Source organism: Patella vulgata, chromosome 8 (assembly GCF_932274485.2).
Source record: "Patella vulgata chromosome 8, xgPatVulg1.2, whole genome shotgun sequence".
In the NCBI taxonomy this organism is placed as follows: domain Eukaryota; kingdom Metazoa; phylum Mollusca; class Gastropoda; family Patellidae; genus Patella; species Patella vulgata.
Window position 1 is genome coordinate 43,260,299 of NC_065886.2, and position 25,256 is coordinate 43,285,554.

General features: G+C 33.6%; 1 protein-coding gene across 1 annotated transcript; it reads right to left on the reverse strand.

Moving 5' to 3' along the window:
* Window positions 1–1,750: 1,750 nt before the first annotated feature.
* Window positions 1,751–25,249, reverse strand: LOC126829795 (TBC domain-containing protein kinase-like protein). The gene is made up of 25 exons (XM_050559924.2): window positions 25,198–25,249; window positions 24,426–24,656; window positions 24,077–24,149; window positions 23,440–23,554; window positions 22,890–22,963; window positions 22,318–22,459; window positions 21,725–21,794; window positions 21,409–21,464; window positions 21,115–21,234; window positions 19,397–19,493; window positions 18,482–18,614; window positions 18,195–18,294; window positions 16,336–16,385; window positions 15,696–15,798; window positions 15,149–15,283; window positions 14,683–14,745; window positions 13,495–13,672; window positions 12,681–12,764; window positions 11,854–11,939; window positions 11,432–11,468; window positions 10,987–11,148; window positions 8,187–8,350; window positions 7,349–7,524; window positions 6,222–6,381; window positions 1,751–5,049 (listed from the first exon to the last, which is right to left on the reverse strand). The coding sequence occupies exons 2-25, from the start codon at window positions 24,616–24,618 to the stop codon at window positions 4,939–4,941; spliced, it is 2,682 nt and encodes an 893-aa protein (XP_050415881.1). The 5' UTR covers window positions 24,619–24,656; window positions 25,198–25,249; the 3' UTR covers window positions 1,751–4,938.
* Between the last annotated feature and the right edge of the window lie 7 nt (window positions 25,250–25,256).

Genomic DNA, 25,256 nt, shown 5'->3' on the forward strand with positions numbered 1-25,256 from the left:
GTTTTATGGCCGTCATATTGATTTGATTGGTAAATATAACGTGTCACTCTCGGCTATTATTCTAGATATATTTAATTGACACGTATATCTACTACATCGTTAACACAGTTCATCGCGTGCATTTTGCATACCGATAGTTCATTGGCCAATCACGCTATTTTACCGACATTTCGCCTAATAGTTTGGATGCAGCTATGGCGGGTGTGGCGCCAGGCAGGGTAAGCTTACTCTTCCGGACACCTGTTACCACTGTTTGTCGTGTAATTTGTACACGAGGAGCAGTCCATTTGCTGATTACACTATTTTGCTTGAATACACTATTTTGCCTATAACGTTTTTTAGGACTTCGAATTCTGTCTTATGGTTTGGATTGTTCGTACTTGGTTTTATTTTATTTTTGTCTAAAGCAGTGGACACATTAGCCGAATCGTTCGGCCGAATTGTTCGGCCGAATCAATCGGCGCCGAATTTTATTCGGCCGAATGGGTGGACACACTAGCCGAATGCTTCTCCCGATTCAACCTGTCGATTGCATCACCTTTCACGTCACATGATTAAACATGGAGGCGTCTATGTCTTCAATCTATCACGTGACTTCTCGATATGAGTGGTGATTGGCTAATGAATTCTATATTCGGCCGAATGCTTCGCCCGAATCAAAGGTAAGGTTTTCGTTGTTCACTCGAGTCGACACCAGACCGTTCGCGTTTTGAATCGAGTTGGTCACATGACTGACTCGTAGTCGCATCACGTGACTAACAGGGTTTGTCACGTGACAAAATGGCGTCCTATACGCAAAAAAGCCTGTCTCTCGATCACATACTGACGTCGTAACTGTTTTGATGTCATGTGACTACTCGGACCGTTCGGGATGTTTCACCCGGGTAAACTCGGCAATGGAGTCGACTCGAGTGACGCGAGTAAACGACGAAAACCTTACCAAAAAGGTTTGATATTTATTCGGCCGAATATATCAAACCTGTTTGATTCGGGCGAATCATTCGGCCGAATAGAAATTCGGCCGAATGACAGTGGACACAATAGGCGAATTTCGACGCCGATTGATTCGGCCGAATCATTCGGTCGAACGATTCGGCCGAATCATTCGGCTAGTGTGTCCACCGCTTTATCGGTTTTGTTTGTGTGTAGTGCAGTTCTACTGCTCTTACTATATAAAGCAGGTGATAAGGTAGGCCTACAGAAGCCTTACATCGCAGCATATATAGTCACAGGATAGATTCACATGACTATCATGTTCAACAGAAGGCTTGATCTGACTTTAACTCTGGACATCTTATGCCTTATAATAATACCCAACATTTTCGGCACTTCTTTCTAATTTACTTTTTGGTCTTCCATTATGCTAGTAAGGTTGCTTTTCTTTGATTTCTGTAAGTTTTTCAATTAAACAGCTGAGAACAAAATTTATTCCTTTACATATTAATGTGTCTGTGGTAGAGGGAGATAACTACCTAAAAGTTTGGGAATTTAAGACTAATCTCCCTGTGGTAGAGGGAGATAACTACCTAAAAGTTTGGGAATTTAAGACTAATCTAGCAATGGCTAGATGTTGTAAAACTTGCAATTGTTGCTTCAGAAATTTGTATCAGACAGGACCATCATAATCCTGCCCTAATAAGTTGGTGCATGTTAGCACCTTTTTAACAGCTGTTGCTGAAACATTGTTCCTCACAATATATAAGATAGGTAAGCAAATCGATAAACAAATAAATAAACAATTTATCACCATAAATTACTTTATTGCACATATTTATTCTTCATTTAAAAACAAATAACAAAATATTCAACCAAATGTCATCTCTTATGTTTCATTTGTTTATTACATTATTTTGTCATTATGTAGTGCAGTGTTTTACCAGAACTAAACATAATCCTAACTCTTGATGTGATGCACACATTCTGGTATAAAAACGTTGAAAATTACATGAAATGGGCATTACCATACATTATAATTATACTTTTCTGCACATTTGAGTTTAAGTTTTATAATCCATATTCAATTAAATAAAGCCGAAAAATTTTTTCAACAAATTCTGTAGATATATCAAAACTGCTCGTTTTAACACTTAATATATATGGCGACTTAACTTCTGTATGTCTCTAACTACACTAGATAGCCTACTCTAATACGTCATTTTGCAGACATGTATAGTGAATGACATATAGTGAGAAGCCAGACGTTTTTTCTTATATGTTAACCAGTTTATCACCTATATTGTCAATTGATGCATTAATGTATCAAATACCTAATAGTCTTGATCCAGCCATAATCATATTCACAAGTTTTACCATACAGGATGTTACCTGAAGTAAGATGATTTAACAAGACTATAGTCCTGATGACATGGTAACAAAATAAAATATTCAGAAAAATATCCATTAGTAATTTCTAATTATTTAATTCACATTTATACATATTAAACTACAAATTGGAAGATTTTTCTAATTCTTCCATTACCACAAAGGGAAACAAATATGATTTAAGCTCTTGTGATTTCTACGAAAAAGCTACATATGGGCATTCCATTGATTCCAGCTTATTTGTGACACAATGATTTTCTAGAGCTCGATTCCAAAATGCACTAAATGTTATTCAAACATTTGGTTTCCTAATCCAAAAGCATTTAACCTCTATCACCCTTATGTAATTTTTTTTTATTTATTTTGTAAAATGTTTTGGAAAAGAGCTCTACAGTTTAATCTATATTTTATCAATATATATACATAAAATGTACATTAATGAAAGATAGGTTGCCAGGCAAAGAAACATACACCCACAGCAGAAAATCATCCAAGCAGTCCTGAAGGGTTGTCGCCTTACAGTTTTTTTGGTTACATGAGCATTTGCAAGACGCTATAAAAAAGGTTATCAATGAACAAACACTGTGCATAAATTTCAAGTCAATAAGATAATAACCACATGAATGTGCATCCGATTTTTCAAAGTGATCAAAGTGTAATAACTCTGCAATTAATTATTGGAAATTGTTTCAAATCGGTACTTATTGGAAATTGTTTCAAATCAGTATATCTCTTACGAACATAAACACTTTATAATAAGTAAATTGGGGATGAAGTTTGCCTCTAAAGCATCCATAAAGAATTGTGGATGAACAGACAGACACAGGTGATGGCAATATACAACCACATTACAATCTGGGATTATAAAATTTATCAAATACCATTAACAAAATATATCTTTATAAAACAATAAAAATTTGGTATGCAGTTTACATAAAGTTCAATTTTCACAAACAAATTGGGTGTTGATTGCTTTGAAATATCATTTAAAATACAATTACATTCATCTTATTAAGATGGCTTTACAACATATACATGGGCTTCTGATAAAATGATTACAGCTATATTTTAAAATGTAATCAATTTCATAATAATTTATAAAGTTATCTCCATTACAGGTAAATTTCAATGTAATCAAATAAATTACAATTAACTTTTGTATCAGATTGCTTGAAAAAATATGTAATCTATTCAGCTGATCAATGTTCCTTTTGTTCTTTGAATGTTTTCCATGTATCAGAATATAAGATTGAGAAAGTGAGATACAAAACAAGATTGATTTTAGCAAAAATATAAAATGTCATATAACCTTGCATGTGTAACAATAAAATACAAGTGGGACATTAAATGGATGACAAATGATCATAATGTGATATTTATATTTAACAGGTGTACATAGACAAATATACAGGGTGCACCTTATACATGGGTGAGTCTTATACATGTGCGTCTTATACATGGGTGAGTCTTATACATCAGTAAATTATCATCACAGAACAAAGACTTCTATTTTTTAACATATTTTCAGACCTGTTTATACATCTAAATGACAGAAATTTTAACAAGAAGCAAACTTAATATTGTATGATGTACTAGTATGAAGTGATCAGCAGAATGAACTATTTATTATGCTGTTTAACACCTAGTGCACACGGGGGATTGTAGACTCCCAAACACAGAATAAATGAGCATACCAAAGTCCAAAAACAGCCAAGGGTTTTCATCATCTAGACCATATCACCTTGATTTTCAAAAGCAGAGTTTTGCAACAAAATAAAAATGATCTGGAAAAGTTGTTATACCCGCGTTGATGTGAGGGATTAGCCAATGAAACGATCTGTTGCAGCGAGTTCTTGCATGCGATGCAGGGAACTGTGGGTATCCTACCAGAAACATCAATGCAGATTGGTTATCAAATGTCTGACGTCATAGGGTCATATGACCCCGACGCAACCTTCCACTACAACTGCAGTAGAGGCCATTAAAAGTATTTTAATCAGACTGGTATTGGCAACAATAATCATCTGTTGCTACCATTTATATCCCGTATTTTCATATAATAATCGTTTCAATTAGTTTTTACGTTTTAGATAGATATCATCCATATATGGGTACCAAACACTAGAAACAAACTATGAGTGTAGTTTTCTGTTTATCAAAATGTACTATTCGGCTGTGTATACTAGGTGTAACCGGGTGTTCTCAGCAGCATTACGCATACAGATTTATACAACTATATTCTATAACAAACACTTCTATTCTATTAACAGATAATTAATTAAAAAGATCCATTATCAGTTTTATACAACAAAATATACAAAGTTTTTAAATATTTAGTTTTTCTGGATGTAAGGATGTATTTTTTCTGGATGTAAGGCCAGAATTATTTGATGTATGAAACAAATGAGACCTGACATCATTAGCTTTCATAATTAATTACAGCATATAATAAATAAAACATTCAGCAAGAATTTTGAACATGTTCCGGTAACTTGTACACCTTCACATTGTGTGAAACCAATATGAAAACAAATAGTATTGTTATTCTTGTATTATTACAGTCTTTTTTTACAAATATTTCAAATTATAATCCACTTGAATACAACAACTTATATTTTAAATATCTGCTGGTGGAACTATAATTAATCCAGTTGAACGAAGAATATCAATTCCTTTATGCAGAACACAAACTCGAGAATATCCCAGCCGAACCAATTCATTTGCGAACTGAAAAATATAATAAGGAAGACCTGTGAAGTTTCAGAAAATAAAATGGAGTTTATTGGGCTACTTTACTGCCATAAACAGGCTAATAAAGACAGGCATACACCATGCAGTGTGTCATAAGAAAAATTTTGTCCGGACAGAAGTTTTAGGGTTGACTCGTCTTTCAATTTCCAAAAGGGGGAGAGAGAGAGAAATGGGGTTTAACGTCCACTCGACACAAACTAGGTCATTTCGCGACTAACATAATGTTTTAATTTTATTTCAATAATTCGCTTGCGCGTAGGGGTCTTTAGCAGCGGGAGGAAACCGGAGGACCCGGAGAAAACTCATGAGGTTGGACAGGCGACCCTACTCCTTGTCACGTACAACCAGGGATTCGAAACCAGGGAGAGAGGGAAATGGGGTTTAAAGTTCTACCCAGCCTAAACTAGGTCATTTCAGGATTAATACATGTTTATTTTTTTTTTCTCAATAATTTGCTTGTGCGGATGTTTCTTTAACAGTGAGAGGAAACCCATGCGGTAGGACAGACGACCCTATGCCTTGTCACATACAAGCGGGGAATCAAAACTATGCCACTTGACTAAATGACAGACCTTTTGATTTCATGCACACACGTTAAACCACTGGACTAATCAACCCCCATCCCAACCCCAAATTTCCAAAAGGCAGGAAATAGTTAATGTGTTGCCAATGGTATGCACATGATGATATTTTTTTTTTTGAGAGGCTTTGCAACCAGAATCCATATCAAGGGTTAGGGTTGGATAATACTTGAGCATCTTTCTCGGACAAAACTGGGATTATCAGCTAGCTCCATACTCAATGAGCTAAAGTTTTATTTCCCGAAGTTATGGGTAATTCCTCAGTTCTAGGAAGTGGCATGTATTTTGTACAGAACACCGTTTTATTGTTTTCAGTGTACTTGTGTTATGTGTCTTGTCTTGTATGTGTGATGCGGTTCTTTTGCACTTACTATCAGTTACATACAATCTTATACATATGGACAAATTTATGTTGTTTAGGGAAAAGAAAATTTTTCAAAGTTTGTACTTAAATAAATATATATACGCTGTTTCTTAAAACAAGACCCTGACTTATAAACATAACAGAAAAAATTCACAGTATTTCATTGAAAGAAAGACTAAACTATTAAAGAATAAAGTACTTACATTACAAGCGTTACGTCCCCTATTACCTACAACCACCTTGACAAGACTTCTACATGAGTTGAGTGTTGACACTGATTGACAAGGTAATAGATCACCTTCAGGTGAGAAAGCTGTTTGAAATGGTATATTGATACTACCTGGTATATTACCACGTTTAAATCTATATATGGTTAAGAAAATCATTCAATATCTCTTATTCAACATGCGATTAGGCCCACAGAGAAGGTGTTTCACCCCGGGCACATCCTGGGGTCCATCAAATGAATCTAATAAATAAAATATAGAGTTTTTCCCTACGTGATGCAAAAGATTGAAAGCTAAAAATTATAAATTGATTCTAAAATTCTCCAATTTACCTTTTCTGGCACTGCATACATATACTCTTCAAAAAAAGTAGGGGATATTGAAATACAAATACCTATGCAGGTTGTGATATGATAAATAGTCATGGACACTTGACATGCTTTGAGAGTACGTTCACTTATGAAGAACTTATCGCCCCAACAGAACCACTGAGCTGCACATGCGACACGCAATAGCGCCATACACTTGGGAGGGGTTCATTGTCAAATTTGACACTTCAAGGAAGGGTTGATGAAAACTGCCGCTCGCTGGTTTATCCTATCCATGTTTGCTTTCCTATCGATGTCAACCGACAAAACTGCAAGAATTGGCCGTGGCACTGCAAGAGGAGTGGGTCAAATTGCCCCAAATCATGATTAGGAGCATGCCACGACGAATTGCTGAATGTCTGAGGATTGGTGGAGCAATTACTCATTATTAAGACAAAAATCAAAAATGTCCCTTTTCACTTTTGACAGTGTATCTCTTTGCAAGTGAAATGGGTCCATCAGATAAGCCGCCCATATGAACGCTTTATGTTCATGTGTAGGGAATTGGCCTGTTCTTAACATACACTGGTTACCTCTAATAAAAACAACAGTGCATTTCCGCAGTTTTGTATTGTTTCTGAATATCACCTACTTTTTTTGAAGAGTATATAATAATTTAAGGAGTTACATAAACTATTTAAAAACATAACCATCTAAAACATTCAATAGTGTTCCAGAAATAGATCTAAAGTGGTTTACCCCCCCCCCCCCATTGCACCACCAATAAAAGGATACTCATCATTATTTCTAACATCTATCACTAGAATCATTGGTTTGCCTGACTGTTTTTTCTTGGTTGGACTCTTTGTGTTTCTGGGACCAGCCAATTCTCCAAGCTCTATTAAATCTTCTGCCGATATCCTCGGACATTTCTCAGATTTTAATTCTTTAATGCTGATCGGTTCCATTGACTGAAAAATGGACAAGAAAGTGAATATTCCAGTGCATTTTGTCGTATATTCAGAATCTATTTCCCTGTTAATGGTTACAGAACTGGGATATTAAAAACAAAAGGAGAATTTGAAATATTTCTAATGGCAACAAACCAAGCCAATTAAAGAATCATCAACAATTATCAATAATTACTTGAAACAATCGTTTGATATTTGATAACTACCCACTTCTGTTCATAAGAATTTGAATGCTGATTTTAAAACATTTCGGGAGATTGGGTTGCCTAATGATTTAACACACGTACTTTAGATTAAAATGTCTATCATTGATTCAATGGCATGGTATCGATTCCCCACTTGTACATGACAAGGAATAGGGTCATCTGTCCTTACACTGCTAAAGACCAATACACGCAAACGAATTATTGAAATAGAATTGGACTATATGTTAGTCCCGAAATGACCTAGTTTGTGTCGAGTGGACGTTAAACCCAATCTTTCTCTTTCTTTGTGACCTTATCAAAGAAGGTCTGATTGTGATAATATTCTATATAATAATGGCTACAGTAATCTGATTACAAAGACAGTGGAGATCTTTATGTAACTAAACTTGAGATATTTTCAGACATGTGAGTAGGGCTACAAGATTTTAAATGATGAATTTGTAATCATCACCATACCAGTTCAGTTTGAGGCTGTTCGTTGTAGTCTCGGCTGTAATATGAAATATTTGGACGATTCTCCAATTTTTTAATTGGTCTAGCATGTTGTCTGTATGCAGCACTCTTTGGTGTACTGCAGAATATTCTTATAGATTCTTGAACACATGATTCTATACTGATTTCTGAAAAGAAGATGAGAAACTTTAAGAAAATGTGACAATTTGTCAAGGCATGAAAAAAAACAAGCATAGAAAGTAATCATTACAAATCAGGTTGACTCGCAGAGTAAGTTGCTGGCTCTCTAACCAGAAGGTTCTAAGTTAGATGCCTGTGGTGGCCATTAAAGTTCCTCATGATTTTTCAGTCTGGCTGACATTCGTCAGTGTTGAAGGATTGATAGTGAATTAGTCTGGATGATAGTAAATTAGTCAGATTAGTCTGGATGATCATGAATTAGTCTGGATGAGTGAATTGATCTGGGTGATAGTGAATCAGTTTGGATGATCATGAATTAGTCTGGATGGCCATGAATTAGTCTGGATGGTAGTAAATTAGTCTGGATAACCGTGAATTTGTCTGGATGTCATTCCACTACCCAAGCATCGGTGGTCTTTGCATAAACAGAATGTTACCCTTCTATCGCCCCAGTTCTTAAACATGTGTAGGATGTTAAACCCTATTTCATTTCTTAAAGACCACGTAAGATCAAAAATCTAAATTGCATGTATGTATAGCCCATGGTTACTATATCAACTTTACGGCAAGTTCACACCAATCTGATTAAAATTAAGTCCGCTGTTAACGTTTAAGTATCCGACACGCCAAAACGCTTTTCGATTTTTCAATTACAACCTTAATCCGGTTGATTGGCTGGTGACGTCACAGGCACTACACATAGGATATACATTATCTATACAATATCTCACTGTATGTACAATATAGCACTATCAATACACACGGCAACTGGACAAGCGTCTATTACCACGTGACTGGCCTAATCATAATCACCGAATTATCGTCTTTCATTGGTATAGATTAGACATTTGTGATTGGAATATTTTAGAGTGAATTTAAAATGCCGTATCATGCCGTAGATCAATTTAAGTTGCCTTTGTTTAAATAGGCCACGTGTCAAATGAAGATGACTCAAGGAATTAGCGCATTTACTGGTAATTTGGATAACCCCGTAATACTTGATATCCCAAACTTAAGTACAGAAATACAAATGGTGCCAGTCATTTGTTGATATATTCATTATTAGCTATATATAATAATAATAACCATTTCTATACATAAAGAACAACTACAGTGAATATGGAATTTTCCGATGACTATGCATAACATGTACAATAGATCGCACTCATTTTTCTGCCAATCAACGCTTGGTATCTTATTATCATGTACCGTTCCATGTACTACGGGTGTAGTAAATGAGGTTAAACTTCGCCGCGAAAATTGCACGGGATCATTCGTGGAGTTCCTGGTGCCGTTTGGTGAGTGATTAAACTGTCAATGCTGTTCTTGTTGTTGTTGTTTATTACAAATTTAACGTCCAATACATAATGCATGATATTGTGGACAGGTTGATTTAATTAAGTTATTTACTTAAATAAAAAATAGAAGTTAGGTAAAAACACTAAATAATAAAAAGTTCTTGTATATCTAAACGTCACTTTAAAACAGATTTAAAATAATTAAAAGTTCTTGTATATCTAAAAATCACTTTAAAACACGGTTTTAAAAATGGTTTTAAAATCATTGTCGTATGAAGAGAGGGCGGGTCATCTTCTCACTTTGTCATAATGAAAGTTAAAATTGGAGATGCAATTGTAAAATATTTTTATTATAAAGAAGATAACCGATGTTAGACATTATAACCTAATCGTATCAAAAACGTTAATCCATCCATCAATTAAATGTTGTTTAAACGCCAATTTACAAATAATACGAGCCTACTTGATTACAAAAACACCGGTGAGCAATAATTATTGGGTATATAGTAATTTTAAACTACTTATTAGTAAAACTTAATTATTTTATACAATTAATGTGTGTGTGTATGATTCTACCATTAGTTCGTTCGTGAGGTATTACGCACACGTTCCACTTAGAGTGATGTCTTTGATCTGGCCGGCCTAAAAAAAGATAATTACCTAATCAACATTCTTAATCCCACTAACACTCACTGCTAACACCAACTTGAAATTAATTTATGACCCATGCCTGTATAACTTTTATAGTCGTATTGATTATAATCAATGACAGATATTAACGACACTACACTTTATGTGGAAAAGCGAAGTGCTCGCAGTAAAAACCACATAGCTGGACCCGTATATTATTTACATATTAAAAGTGTTCGTCCAATATGTTCCATATTGTAAAAAATTAATTAAGAGTTCAGGACTTCAAAGTTTAAAAGTTGTAGACACTCTAAATTGGATCTTAAATTAAAATGAATTACAAAACAAATTATGCCGTAGTCAATTGTTTTATTTAATTAGGGGGATTAAGGAATCCTTCAGGCGTTCAAGAATATACACGCCGGCTGTATATAGGTAATTAAGGAATAAACATCCCGAATATGCATTCGGTCACTGTGACGTCACTGGTGTCTGAGTGTTTTCGATAATTGGCAAAGCCGTTTTTACGGAAGGTCTATTTTTACGACTTTGAGTGAAGATAACTGAATTAATTTCAACCAGATTGGCGTGAACTTGCCGTAAAGTGGATATAGTAACCATTGGCTACACGTATCTCAAAGTTTCCGGGACCATCTTATGTGCACTTTAACTATATTATATAAATAATATATTACCTGGCATATCAGAGAAAAGTAAAATACATTCATTAAAACCATATGATAATAACCGGGCTCGTAGTTGTTGTAATATAGCTACACCTATACACAATGGAAACGAAGAGTTGCCTAGCAACAATGTATCCCATAGATGAAGTATCTTATGCAACGGAAAAACATCTGAAATAAAAAAAACATTATGATTTTTGTCATTAATAAATATTGGATATTTATGTGTACGTAAAATAACACTTGACAATTGGAGTTCAATGCTAGTCTCAAAAATATTTTCCTTTCCCTTAACAAGTTTGTTACAATGGATTCCTCACATAATTAAACAATAAATGATGTCTTGCCTTGGGAAAAACTCATCATAATGGATCTGTATAGAACCAGAGAAACATAAAGATATAGACTGTTCATGATGCTATCTTAACTAGTATATCTATAGTTTTATACTTACGTGCATACATAGTAAGAAACCAAGGAATAGCATACAACTGGAAAACAAATAAATCATAAAACTTTATCATAAAATTTCAAATATTCAAAGAATTTGAAATGGTTATACATTTACATCCAAGGTGAAGCAGTATGGTTTAAAACATATTATCAGTATACGACAGGCATTGTGGGGCAATATGTCTAAAGATATGATATTTCAGTCAAAAACAAATTGGCTTTATTTAAGCAAAAATAGAATTTTTCAGGCAAGAATTACATATTATGGAGCTTATAAAAATCACAGATCTTTTGGGGCAAACTGACTAAATGATTTGAAGAAATCTGTAAGCTCATTTTGAAATATTATGTATCAAATAAACCAGAAATAGAACTATTTTCTACATGTAATATAAACAATTTGTTCCAGAATAAATTACTTACATCAGGAATAAAACCAATACCATCTAAATGATTTCCAAGTTCTGCATCATGGAATGTTATAAGATGTGAGAAAACAGCTAAATATTCTGAAATAATATAATAATTAATGTGACCAGAACCTACATTTTTATACAGGAACATCCAGTATCTCACAGTACCGGTAACAATATCTGATTAGCCACAAAGGTCAAAATAAAAACAGGAATACACCATGAGTGTGCTACAACGGCAGTTTGTACTACTCTTCATAGAATTGCAACTGTCAAGGCTTTTTTAACATACATGTCAAGCGAGATTGGGTGGCGTTGCGAAATTGAGTTAAGTGGCATTGTTTCGATTCCCCGCTTGTATGTGTCAAGTAGGGTTGTCTGTCCAACCTCGTGGGTTTTCTCTGGGTCCTCAGGTTTCCTCCCACTGCTAAAGACCCCTATGCACAAGAAAATTATTGAAATAAAATTGAACTACATGTTAGTCCCGAAATGACCTAGATCTAGTTTGTGTCAAGTGGCCATCGCTGTCTCTGTCCCTGTCTCTGACTCTCATACATGTCAATGTCTAAAAGGGTGGACCTTGTATTTCATCTCATCCAAATTACACTTTTTCCTTGCCAGACCCTCACCATGTCACTGTGTATTAAAAATAATTAACTGTTCATACTTTCTATTCAAAAAGATTGAATATTATTTAACTAACATTTGAAATCAATTTTGCGTCATCATAATCTTGAAATTTCTGATGTTACCATTGCGGAAGTGGGACATTAAATCTTGAAATTAAATTATTTGTGTATAATTGAAAACCAAAAACAAGAATTTAAATATATCTACCTTGTATCACAGCAGAATTATCCTTGAGAAAAAAATTATGTAAATATTTAGGAATGAAGGCTTTTAGACAGGAGTAGGCCAGGGCTGAAAAATATCAACAGACTTTAATAAATCTGTACTTTAAATTACATTCACAAATATCTTAGGAAATAAAATAAAATGGGGTTTAACATCCTATTGTTCTGCACCAACTGGGCTATCGAAGATGGAAAATATCTTAGGGAAGAGGTCAAAGGAATAAAGCTTTAAGGTGCTTTCATGCTGTTAAGCATACTAGAGCTTTTATGTAGCATTATTTTTTTAAAGGATTTTTAAGTGTTTTATACACACAATTTATGAATTAAACTGTATTTAGTGTTTTAAATCTAAATTCTTTGAAATTCTAATTTCAGGTTCTGTAAATTGACTCTAAGTTAAGTTCTCCAGACGATGATTTTACTGACAGTAAATTCTCAAGTCTGACAAATATAACTGAAACAATCTACACTTGTTTCATTTCTATTTTTGTAATGTCAGAGATTTTTTGCCAGCAATAATTTTTTCTTTTCAAAGTTCAAAGGGATGTTTTATGTGCACTACCTAATTGTAAATCTGACCTCAGGTTTTTGTCCCATCTGAATGACTATACATACTTTCCTTCTCAGCCTAGATGACATTTTCCCGTGGAAGCAGACATTAAACACTAATAGAAGAAAAAGGGTTCCAGTATGGAAATACTGCCAATCGTAAAGGGTAGAAATTCACACAAAAAATGTACAATGGGTAAAATGATCATCAAGCAATTTGCTGTTTTTAAGGAAAAATAATTACTTACCTTCCTGATTGAAATTAAGAGCAAGAAATGGTGCACAGAGTGAATCTAGACCTTGCCAGTAGACATATTGTGGATGACTAACAACCCAAGCTTTTAATACACGTTTAAATTTGGCATGTGCCGTGGGTGATGACAGTAGTTCATGATATTGATGGCATCGTGGTATGTCAACCTCTATCTACAATTTAAATATCATAAAACAATATATTGTAAATCATACATATCAATATAGTTGAAACCAGAGCTTTCACTTCAAAATTTGGGCAGCTATTTAATTTCGGACATATTCTGTTTATCTCATATTAGCAAGATATTTTGTCCAAAGAACTTGAAAACTCTGAGTCTTAGCATTATCCCAATGTTTTTATTATGTATCTTAAAGTGTTTTTACAGAACGTAACTACAAATGTAACTGCATTTTGGGGTTTAAAGGAGGTAAACCTCTATTCTTTGGCACCTAGAAATTGACACATGTTGGTCGCAATGCATATAATAATGTAATATGAATGTATATTAACTGATTTACATTCAATCATTTCTGTTTTTATTGTAATTTCTAATCAGTCATGTTTGGCAAAATATGCCAGAAGTCTCAATCGAATGGCAATCTCTAGCGTCTGGTTATTCCAGTCTACACCGGTAGTATTCTCCTGTGGGATATGTTTAGCCTTGTTCATCGATTCTCTTCATTACAAATGGCACACGAAAGCATTCTGGCATGCGCTTAGTGTGCCAATTTTAAAATTTTCATTTTTTCTTAAATATTGGATATCAGATGCCCATTTTTTCACCGTAAGATAACAACATCAAGGTTGATTTAAATGGACTAACAAGTCATGTTTTCAATGTCATTGTCTGTGGATGATATTGAGTTAGAGACTTGCCTTCTTTTAAGGTTAAAATAATTATTCTATGGCATCTAATTTGACTGACAGGGAAGTTCTCCAGCCAGTCAATTCCACAGCAAACATTACTGAATTAAGAGCCCTGATTGGAACCGAGTCACATGACTCAGGAGGCTTGGGGTGCTAGAGAGAGCAGTGGTTTCAGGCAGTCCCAGTGCCAAAGGGTAAATCAATAACTCTTGAAGTACTTTTTCTAAAAATGCTCAAAACAAGCTATTTCTTAGATTTTCAATGCAGTCTACCTACAACATCAATGGGATTATATTAGTGGAATATATCCTACCTGTCTATCTGTTGATGTAGGTGTTTCTTTATCTATATTAATATATTCACCTTCTATATCCCCCTGATAAAAATAACATAGATTTAGTCAAGAGTGCACTGTGCTGATTGCTTGACCACTGAAGCTTTTGTGCGTATAAAATATACAGGCCCCGAGTTCACAAAGCATTCTCAGACTTAAGTTAAGTTCGCCTTATATAGCCCATTATCAAACTTTTGTTGTTTTAATGTATCAAATACACCAATAAGAAATTATATGCAAATTTTGTGTTTCTGGATCAAACATATTTCTCATAAACAGTAATTGAAAGTTGCGTAAATTCTTACTTAAGTCTGAGAATGCTTTGTGAACTTCGGGACAAGTCTTATTATAGCATTACAGTATGTACAGCTCTAGCATACAACAGTAAACTTAAATTATGAAATAATCTTTTTAAAGAGTATAATTTTAAATTGTCATTTCTTACTTCAACTTCCAGAAGTGCCGCCCATACATGTGGTCTTACTAGTGGAGGAATATCAAGTCTTGCTTCTTTCCATATATGGGCACGTTTATGAGGATATCCTTGTAATAATCTTGCATATAAAATAATACGATGAAACTAAAAACGAAAACATAAACAAATATCATGATTGGTACCAAGAGATAACAGAAATTCAATGTGGATGCTGACCTCAAACCAAATCTTTAACAAAATCTGTCTGTTTTCTTGTGCTTAAAGATACTTTCCCGTGTACAAACTGTGATTTGATGATATATTTTGACTAAAAACATATTCAAACTAATCTATCTATCAAAAGTTTGCTTACATCACTTGAGCTGACAGGCTGTCGGTTAGGGACACCCTTACATTTTGTGCCGACCCCTAGAGACACACATATACAAACCCATCTGTGTAAGGCAGTGGACAATAAAACATAAAGAAATAAAAATGATTGAAGTTTCCTCAGCTATACAAAGTGGATACAGCTTTTGGGGGGGGGGGCAGTTAACAATTTTTATGTAATACGTACTTGATATTCTATATCTTTTTCTTTTATAACTAGAGGTAAACTAGCTGTATCTGATAAATCACCACAACTTGGTGATGTTGGTAAACCTAGATTACTATTTATACTGAAAAATATTACATAACATATTATTACATAAATCACCATAACTTATATTACTATCTACACTAAAATATATTACATAAAATATATTATTACATAAATCACTACAATTCGTCGGTAGGCAGACGAAGTGACTTATCTTCCTACCGTAACCTATTGACTATAAATCACTTCGTCTGCCTACCGACGAATTAAGTGATGTTGGTAAAGTGTAAACCTAGATTACTGTTTACACTGAAACATATTACATAACATATTATTACATAACAAGTGGATCCAATAATCGCCAACCATCCTAGTAAATTTCAATAATTTAGTATCCAGTTCATTTTGTGTGAAATAGAACTTATGCCACAGATTTCTCCTAGCTGTTTCAGATATCTCTATAAAATATTTCAAAATGTGTTTAGTCTCTTGCACAGAACAAGTAGGGAATATACAGGACACAATTCTATGGAATACAATTACTATCTATTACTGAGTGACGTATCATATAGGTTTCACTAATAATACAGATATGAAACGAAAATCTGAAACTTACTCATCCTCTAATAAAGGATAATAGGCTTTTTCTTCAATGTCTATTAATCTCTATAAAATATACAATAGAAATTAACTCTTGACATAAGATATACATTTATACATGGCTACAATATATAACAAGATTACTTGAAACACTACTGTTGGTTTCCATTTGTAAAATTAGAGTATATCCAAAGCATCCTAGTTACAGTGTATAATGAATCATTAAAAGTCTGCACTAAGGCCATTTTGATATTATTTTGATATTTTGTTATAAACTTTCTTTTTCAAAGAACGTGCCAATGTGAATTGTGTACATGGAGGAGAAGTGTATGTGCAATGCCAATGTGTATTTTGTACAAAGAGGGACATTTTAAGTGCAATATCAATATGTATTGGGTACATGGAGATACATTTTAAATTCAAAGCCAATCTGTATTGTGTACATGGAGGGGCTTTTTATGTGCAATGCCAAAATGTATTGTGTACAAAGAGGACCATTTTAAGTTCAATATCGGTGTGTATTGGGTGCATGGAGGGACATTTTAAGTGCAATGCCAATGTGCATTGGGTACATGGAGGGACATTTTAAGTGCAATTCCAGTGTATAATGTCAGTTGAATGTCAGTGTGTATTGGGTGCATGATGGGACATTTTAAGTACAATGCCAATGTGCATTGGGTAAATGGAGGGACATTTTAAGTTCAATTCCAATGTGTAATGGGTACATATATGGAGGGATATTTTAAGTTCAATGCCAATGTGTAATGGGTACATGAAGGGACCCTTCAAGTTCAATTCCAATGTGTAATGGGTACATGAAGGGAAATTTAAGTTCAATGCCAATGTGTATTGGGTACATGGAGGGACATTTTAAGTGCAATGCCAATGTGCATTGGGTACATTGGGGATATTTTATGTACAATGCCAATGTGTATTGAGTACATGGTGGTTGACTTTACAAGTACTGTGGATGTGTATTGTTCTGTGTTAATGTGTATTGTTCTGTCAATGTGTATTGTTCTATGTCAATGTGTATTGTGTACATGAACGGATATCTTAGGCTGACCTTAAAAATATCTTTGTTTCGCCTAACGCGACCGACTAACTAAAACCACCCCCGACTTAAATTATTTTATTGCACTTTTCCACGATCTTTTTATTTTATTTTGTGTGTCAACCTGAAATATATCACGAGAGTTATTTCCCTTTACTATGGCTATGGTTGATTCATTATTGAAACTGGTTGATCAAGACGAAAGCGTCATAGGTGTCGCTTCTCAACAAAATGGTTGCAGACGAATACACGTCCATTCCTACGAAATGATTCTGCTTCTATGTCTGTGGTGCGTAGTTTTAAACATAACGACGATATTTTCAATATCCGTTTTCGAGAAAAATGAAGGCACAACCCGCACTATCGTTAAAAACGTGTTGAAGGAGTTTCACACTTCAAGTTCGTGGCAAATCGTGTGCGAGTCGGGCATCACGAAAAATTCCCGATGTCATTGATTTTTTTGCCAATTGAATAAAGAAGACGAATGTTTCCACCCGGAAAATTATTAAGCTGTCAAATTAGCTCTTAAGTTTAATAAAAAAACTTTCAGTTCGTTACTTTTTACGTCAGACCCCAAATTCATTAAACAAAATTAATGAATCTGTAGTATACAGCTAATAAGTTTTCTGTATTGATTTCTCTAACTTTAAAAAAAAAATCTGAAAAAAAAAACGACCTACCGACCCTTCTCCTCGATTGTGGGTCGGGTTTGGTGAAACAAAGATATTTTTAAGGTCAGCCTTATGTGAAAGCTAATGTGTGCATGGAGGGATGTTTTACATGTACTTCTAATGCATAAATAAATAAATAAAAATATTTACATTTCTAAGTTGATCTTGAGAGAGTATAATGAAAGTTTCATCTAGTAATTCAGCTTGATCTCGTTTATGACCAAATACTTCACCTTCAACAGTACTACATCTACAAATAAATATAATACTTTAAAATAGTTATTCTACACCTTTAAAACAGGATATTTTGTCTTATCAATATGTATAAATGATTAGTTTCACCCTTTTGATCGCTCCAAAGAAATACTGGCCTAGATTGGCTGTAGTGTTCATTCAATTAACAAAGTTTCATTATCATCATTGTTTTCTATACTTACAATGGTAATAAAGTTATTGGAGGATATGTTTTAATCAGTCCGGCTTTTCTTAATGCTGGTTCTAATTCACCTCCAGCTAATCTCCATAAATAATATACTTCTTCCATAGATCTCTGTGATAGGTGATCTTCATCTATATATAATACACATATAATACATTTATACTGTCAATCATAATTTTCATCAGGGTTTTAACTTTGTCAAGGGTGAAGGACGGGGGACTGACAAGGACAGCTGTCTAGTCATTCGAATGGGATGAAAAACCGAGGTACGGTGTACACATTGTCATGCATTTAAAAGATCCCTTAGCAGTTGGAATTTGATATAAGAGTAGGCCGTAGCATCGCTGTCTGGGCGCAATTTCCCTCATAACACACTGTATGGCATATGCCCATCTTCATTAGTCGAATCAGAGCAGAACAGTAGGACATTAAACCACATTTCATTTATGTCAATCATAGTTTTATCATTCTACTAATTTAATGTGATTTCTAAGGACTGGACTGATGAGTTTTTGCAGAAAAGTATGATGTTTAATCCCATTTCATTCATTCCTGAACTTAAAAAACAGAGAGAGAGAGAGAAATGGGGTTTAACGTCCACTCGACACAAACTAGGTCATTTCGGGACTAACATATGGTTTAATTTTTTTATTTCAATAATTCGCTTGCGTGTAGGGGTCTTTAGCAGTGGGACGAAACCGGAGGACCCGGAGAAAACCCACGAGGTTGGACAGGCGAACCTACTCCTTGTAACGTACAACTTAAAAAACAGAAATCAGATCTTCAGCAGAATTTTTCATAATGACTGACATGATCTCACAGCCTCAACTAAAGATATGATCGAAGGGGCTCCTTCTGTCCATAATTTTAAATCTGATATTTTGTATATGATATATATAATACATATACTTACCTAGAATAGTATTTTCATCTAGTACAGGTAATTGTAAATCTAATGATCTGGGTACAACTGATAATAAATTATATGTACAACCATTTTTATATGGTACCTGGAACAAATTATGTACATTTCAATCTTACAATTAATTTTTGTTAAATCAATCTTTCATACACATACATTATGCAAGAGCTAAATCTGATTATTGCAAGTCTTTATTTAGGCTTCAGATGTCATAGAAATTATAAATTAGATCTTTATTTACACAACAAGCACAAAATCAACTCCATAGACCCACGGATGGCTTGGATTCGCTTGGATTTAAACAGGATTTCGTTGATTGATTAAATTTTTAAATGGCGTCGTAAGCGGAGATTAACCGTTACGTTGACGTCATACTCCCGGAAATAATTTTAGATCGAGGCTAAATGATAGATTGTACGAAGCGAGACCGCTGATGAGCGAGATCGCATGTCAGTCAATTTGATTGAAAGTTCGATATACATGTATACGGCCTTGATATTATGTTTAGTTGTTAAAATGAGAGTTTGGATGTCGGTATTACAGGCTACACTCTTTTGTCACTTGCGTTTACAGAAAAATTATAGAAATTGATAAACATCGCAGCTAACATCACCCCAGTTGAATTGCAGCTCCATTGGATCACTGTTCGGGAGTTACGCTGGCCTACCAGTTACAGTACAAGAGTACACGCAGGCTAACAAGAAGTCGGGTATAATTATGCCTCCTTGATTTGGTCCATTCTTATCTATATATTAAAAGTCTTATTTTTAATTTGTAGTAAAAATAAATGTGATACGAATTGAATTGCAACCCCGTCTCAAAACACAGCCATTGAAAACGTTACTTGATAATCGAGATTATGTAGGTGGAGTTAACACCTGTCAATCAAACGATCGTCTATTCTCGGAGACGGTGTAGAGAGAATTGACTCCCATTTCTAGTCAAAAATTACAATAGTGATAACTTTGTTCAGAATAAAGTAATTTGACTGAAATTTTCAATATATTCTTCTTTCATCATATATTTTTGAACTGTTATAGCAAGAATGGCCAACTCTCTATTAAAATCTCCCATAATGTATCTTTAAGTAATGTACAGAATCAAATATACGACTCCTAGTCCAACTCAAATACATGTTTGTTAGTGAATCAAGAATAGGAGAGAAAATACTTTATGACACAGTCTATATTTAAAGAAGCATTATGTAAGATTTAGCTAAAGAGCTGGTCGTTCTTGCTATAATAGTTCAAAAATAGATTATTAGCCTTTAAAGGTTTGACAAGATGTGTGCACTGATTGTAACTACCGTACAGGTTGTTCGAGGCTTAGCCTCACTTCAACATTTTTAAATTAAATCATTAAATGGCCAAACCATTCTAATCTACTTAAAATCTGACCCACCCAATGGCACAGAGAGTTGATTAGGGTCTTGTCATGTTAATAAATGTCTAATTAATAGTTTATATAGTATTTAAGGCCTAAAGAAAGACCTGCAATAGGTAGATTTACCTCTTGTACAATGTCTGTTTAATTGATAAATTTCTGGCAGAATTTCGATAGCCTGGTTTACAAATAGTTATATTGGATAGTGTAAATTTTCTGGAACTGCCAGCAATATGGGGATTATTGGTAATATGGGGTTCTCATTAGAGAAGTTTTGAAAATCTACGATTTAAATTGTTGTGACCTGAGTATGTGTTAAAACTTACCTCATTTAAATTAAGCTGTTTAAATATAACATGTTGTTTTAATTCATTGCTGGTTGGTCGAACTGATGGAGATATTGTTAAACATAATCGTAGAAAATCTAACATCTCCTTAGACAAATCCTGATCAAAATGAAAAATAATTGTTTCCAATAACATATCAAAGAATATTTTCTTTCCCTAATTACCTTAAGATGCAAGATAGATTATAAGTTTATTTATTAATTTATTTATCTTTTTTTTGCAGAATAAAATTAAGAAGAAGCAAGTAATTAAAAATGTTTGAATAGACAAAACCTTTAATTTATCTTGATATTTTCCCTCTTCAGCCAAATAATCTAATGGATGTTTTCCTGAAAGTCAAATACGTTTAAATAGAAAATGAATGTAGAACAAGACAATTTTGTGGCATAAAATTATTACCATTGGCCTTATGGCAATGTTATTATGGCATTAAAATTTTGCAACTGGCCTTATAGCAACACAATTGTGGCATTAAATTATTGTGGCATTAGATTATTGCAAGAAGTCATAGTCATAATTTCACACAGGGAGAGAAATAAAATGTCGCATGATAATATGCACACAATTATAGAAGAAAGTTTGTGATTACCTGATTGTAAAAGTTGTAAAAGTTTATGCGAAATATCTCTAATGGATAAATCACTCCAAATTTCTTCTTTCTATACAATAAATAAAAACATTATAAGATGAAAATTCTTGCATAACATTATTTTAATCCAACTAGAATTAAACCATGTCAAAACGTAAATTGAAAACAACTGTAAACTAATGAAAATACAATATTCCCCATGACTGAATTCTCCTCACGATACAAAATGGGTTATAAAACCCTACTTTTCTGCAACAAATGGGTTAATAAGTTGGGAATATGGTACATGACAAGTCGCGTTTCTATTGCCAGTCTGCATCAGTGACAGAGCGAAACCAGACTAGAAAATCTCATGGAACTATCTCGGCAACACTGGGTTAAAAAAACCAGGGACCTTCTAGTTAGGCAGGAGTTCCAGATCGAGAAATGTGGTTTAAAGTCCACTTTATATATCATAAATATTGGCAGGACTAACATGATGTATTGCCTGCCTGCCTGCCTTGAGAGAGAATCTTAAAAGGGTTAACAAGTAACCTTAACCGCACCCTGGAAAATTGAGAATTCTATGAAAATTTACAGAATTAAAAACTTACAAGGAATATTTGAAGGAGAACGATACCAAGAGACCAACAATCAACTTTAGGTCCAGATGGAGGTGACAGACATTTTTCTCGATTATCATCCACCATTACAGGTCCTCCACAAAATACTTCTGGTGATGTGTACTTCATTTTCCTTAGGAAATAATCAATTTTAAATAAATATAAAAACTAGTAAAGACAACAATTTTTATATCTTCAGCCTTTCCATACCAATCCAAAGTAATGAGTACAAAATATTAATGAACAGAGTCATTCTTCTGTTTGATACACATACATATTAAAACCGGGCTTTCATTTCAAAATTTGACCAGTGGTCAATTTTTGACCTATTTTGTTTTACCCAAGACTATTGAGATATTTTTTTATATATTCTTAATTAAATTTACACATAAAAAGGTATAAATCTAATTGTATTTATTGTCTTTTAAAGTAAAATTCTTTGAAATTCTGATTTTATGGCTTGTATTTTGATTGACAGGTATGTTCTCCAGATGGTCAATTTCGCTGCCAGTCAGTCAGTACCAACAAATATGAGTCCTGTATTAAACAAAGAGTATATTCACCCAATGGGAAAGGAAACGTCTGCTCCTTCATCTGTCATATGATATAAACCAAACTCAGACAATTTGACTTCATTCTACAACAAGAAATAAATATACATGTAATAAATATAAATAAACATGGAACTATTGTGGACAAACCATCAAGGTCCAGTGCATAACAGTGGCAGTTCTTTAAAGATCCCTTAGCAGTTGGACAACAAAATAAGAGTAGGCTGTAGCGCCACTATCAGGGCAAAGTTCCATAATAACACACTGCATAGAAAATACCTGTCTTCATTTGCCCGGACGGTGTAGAAAAGAAAGGTCTTGAACCCAATTTCATTTCATTCATCAATGATAGAGAGTTCACTGGTTATCCAAGTCCTAGCTTGTCAATTTCCCCAAAATTCAAAGGGATAAAATTGGGGTATCTATGTTTATTTTTCTGTCAATTCTGTGGGGTTTTTTAAACATGAATTGATGAAAACAGGAAACATATTTCTTTAAGCCAGATGTTTTAATACAAATCATTGGGAGTAGAATGTTTAATATAAAATATGATAAATGTTACCTGATTGTTCAGTAATATATTTTTAAGAGCTAGATTTCTGTGTGTTATATTTTTATGATGTAGATAAACTAGACCCTGTAAAATCTGATGAGCCAAACCCACTAACTTCTTCTCACTAATAAAACAATAAAATATTAATAGATTAGATATTCTTGCTTCAAGATATATCAATTATTGTTATAAGTATGACTATGTTGGATTATTTTATAGGGTTTTTTTTTGTTGTTAAATGTCTGATATCAAAAACAAAAATGCCAAATCACAAAGCTTTAAAAGGAAAACTCAATGTTAATATTACTATGATTATAAACGCCCAAAATCATAATGGTTATAAAAAATAGTTGCTTGGTTGAAAAATAAAGAAAGAGGCATTTAAAATAGAAGATTTTATGGATTTAAAATACAATGCTAGAAGCAGTGGCACATGTTGACCACTAAACATGAAAATCTTTGGTCATTTGAAATTTTCACATTGTTTCACATTCCTTTACTGTAGTGTTTGTCAAAACCCATTAACTTTCTAGGGAAAGAAGTAAGGTTAATAACTGCACTGTCAGATGTTTGCAGTAACCTCTGGAGATCCAAATGTGATTGGTTTGTCATTAAATGTATGTGTCCGGAGTCCTGTAGCAGTTACCTTGAAAACTCTCCTGATTCAACAAAAGTCTGTAGATTCTGTCTGTAATGCTCTGATACAATTATGAGGCGTTCTAGAAAAAAAAACCCAATAAGATCAAGATAAATCATATGACACACAAAAAAAAAAAAAAATCAGGATATACTAAGTAAAACAAAAATTAAAAATCATAGAATATCTTATATCTTTGTTAGCTAAAAGTGTATAGGGCATTCTTTAAAAAAAGTTAAATTTTAAAAAAGTCACTAGTGAAACCCTTCAATGCGTGATAATTCAATTACATGTCAGTGTTTCAGTAGCCCACATTCTGATCTATTACCGTTGAATTAAAAAAATAAAATATAACTACCATGTTTTGTTCGAAGGATATCCAGATATTTACACAAACGGGGATGATGAAGAGTTTTTAAACCCTGAAATCGCCCCAAAACTTTTATTGAATTTGGAGTCAGAGGTAAACCATTGGCACCACATTTATCATTTGGATGACTAGCAGCAAAAAATGTTTGAACACCAAACTCAGCCTTCCCTAGAGCTGTCATTGTTGAATTAATAAATCATATTACAAATTCATTTTGTCCTGAAAAAAATAATAACATTGATTTAGTAAATAAATAGTAATCAGTCAATCATACTGTTTAACAAGGCTGTTAAAACTTAGAAATATACATGACATATCCTCCCTCGCCAGAATGACTAGTAGTAGTTATAATTTATACCCCGCTTTGTTAACTTTGTTTTGTGGGCCTACTTTGTTAATGACGACAGAAATCATTTGCCAATGCCATAAGTTTTATCTGTTAATATGGTATAGTTTTACATGATATGACAACATATTTTTACATTCAGAAACACATAATTGATCGGATAAAACAGTGGAATATCAATCTTACTCATCAGTACAGTGAACTAATAAACAGAAAAATACACAACTACTAAATATAAAGTAAAAGTAGAAATTTGCCGACAAAATTGCAACACTTCGGATTTTTTTCTAAAACAAAACTTCAATCTATCAAGTTTAATATGGAGTTTGAAACTGCGCCATCATCAAGACTATGGCTTAAACTAAATTAGTTGATAATTTTATTCATAATTGACAAAAAACGATGAATATTTACCAAAAATATTATTCCTCCCACTAATTATTCCATTAGAGTTACCCCACTTTCTTCACTCT

Bases quoted from the DNA above. Each gene is read 5' to 3' on its own strand.
- LOC126829795 (XM_050559924.2), bottom strand. From the start codon at position 24,618: ATGACAGCTCTAGGGAAGGCTGAGTTTGGTGTTCAAACATTTTTTGCT. The intron at 12,765-13,494 runs GTAAGTAATTAT...GATATTTTTCAG, and splicing joins TCTTAATTTCAATCAGGAAG to CCCTGGCCTACTCCTGTCTA. The intron at 7,525-8,186 runs GTATGGTGATGA...TCCATTTTTCAG, and splicing joins AACAGCCTCAAACTGAACTG to TCAATGGAACCGATCAGCAT.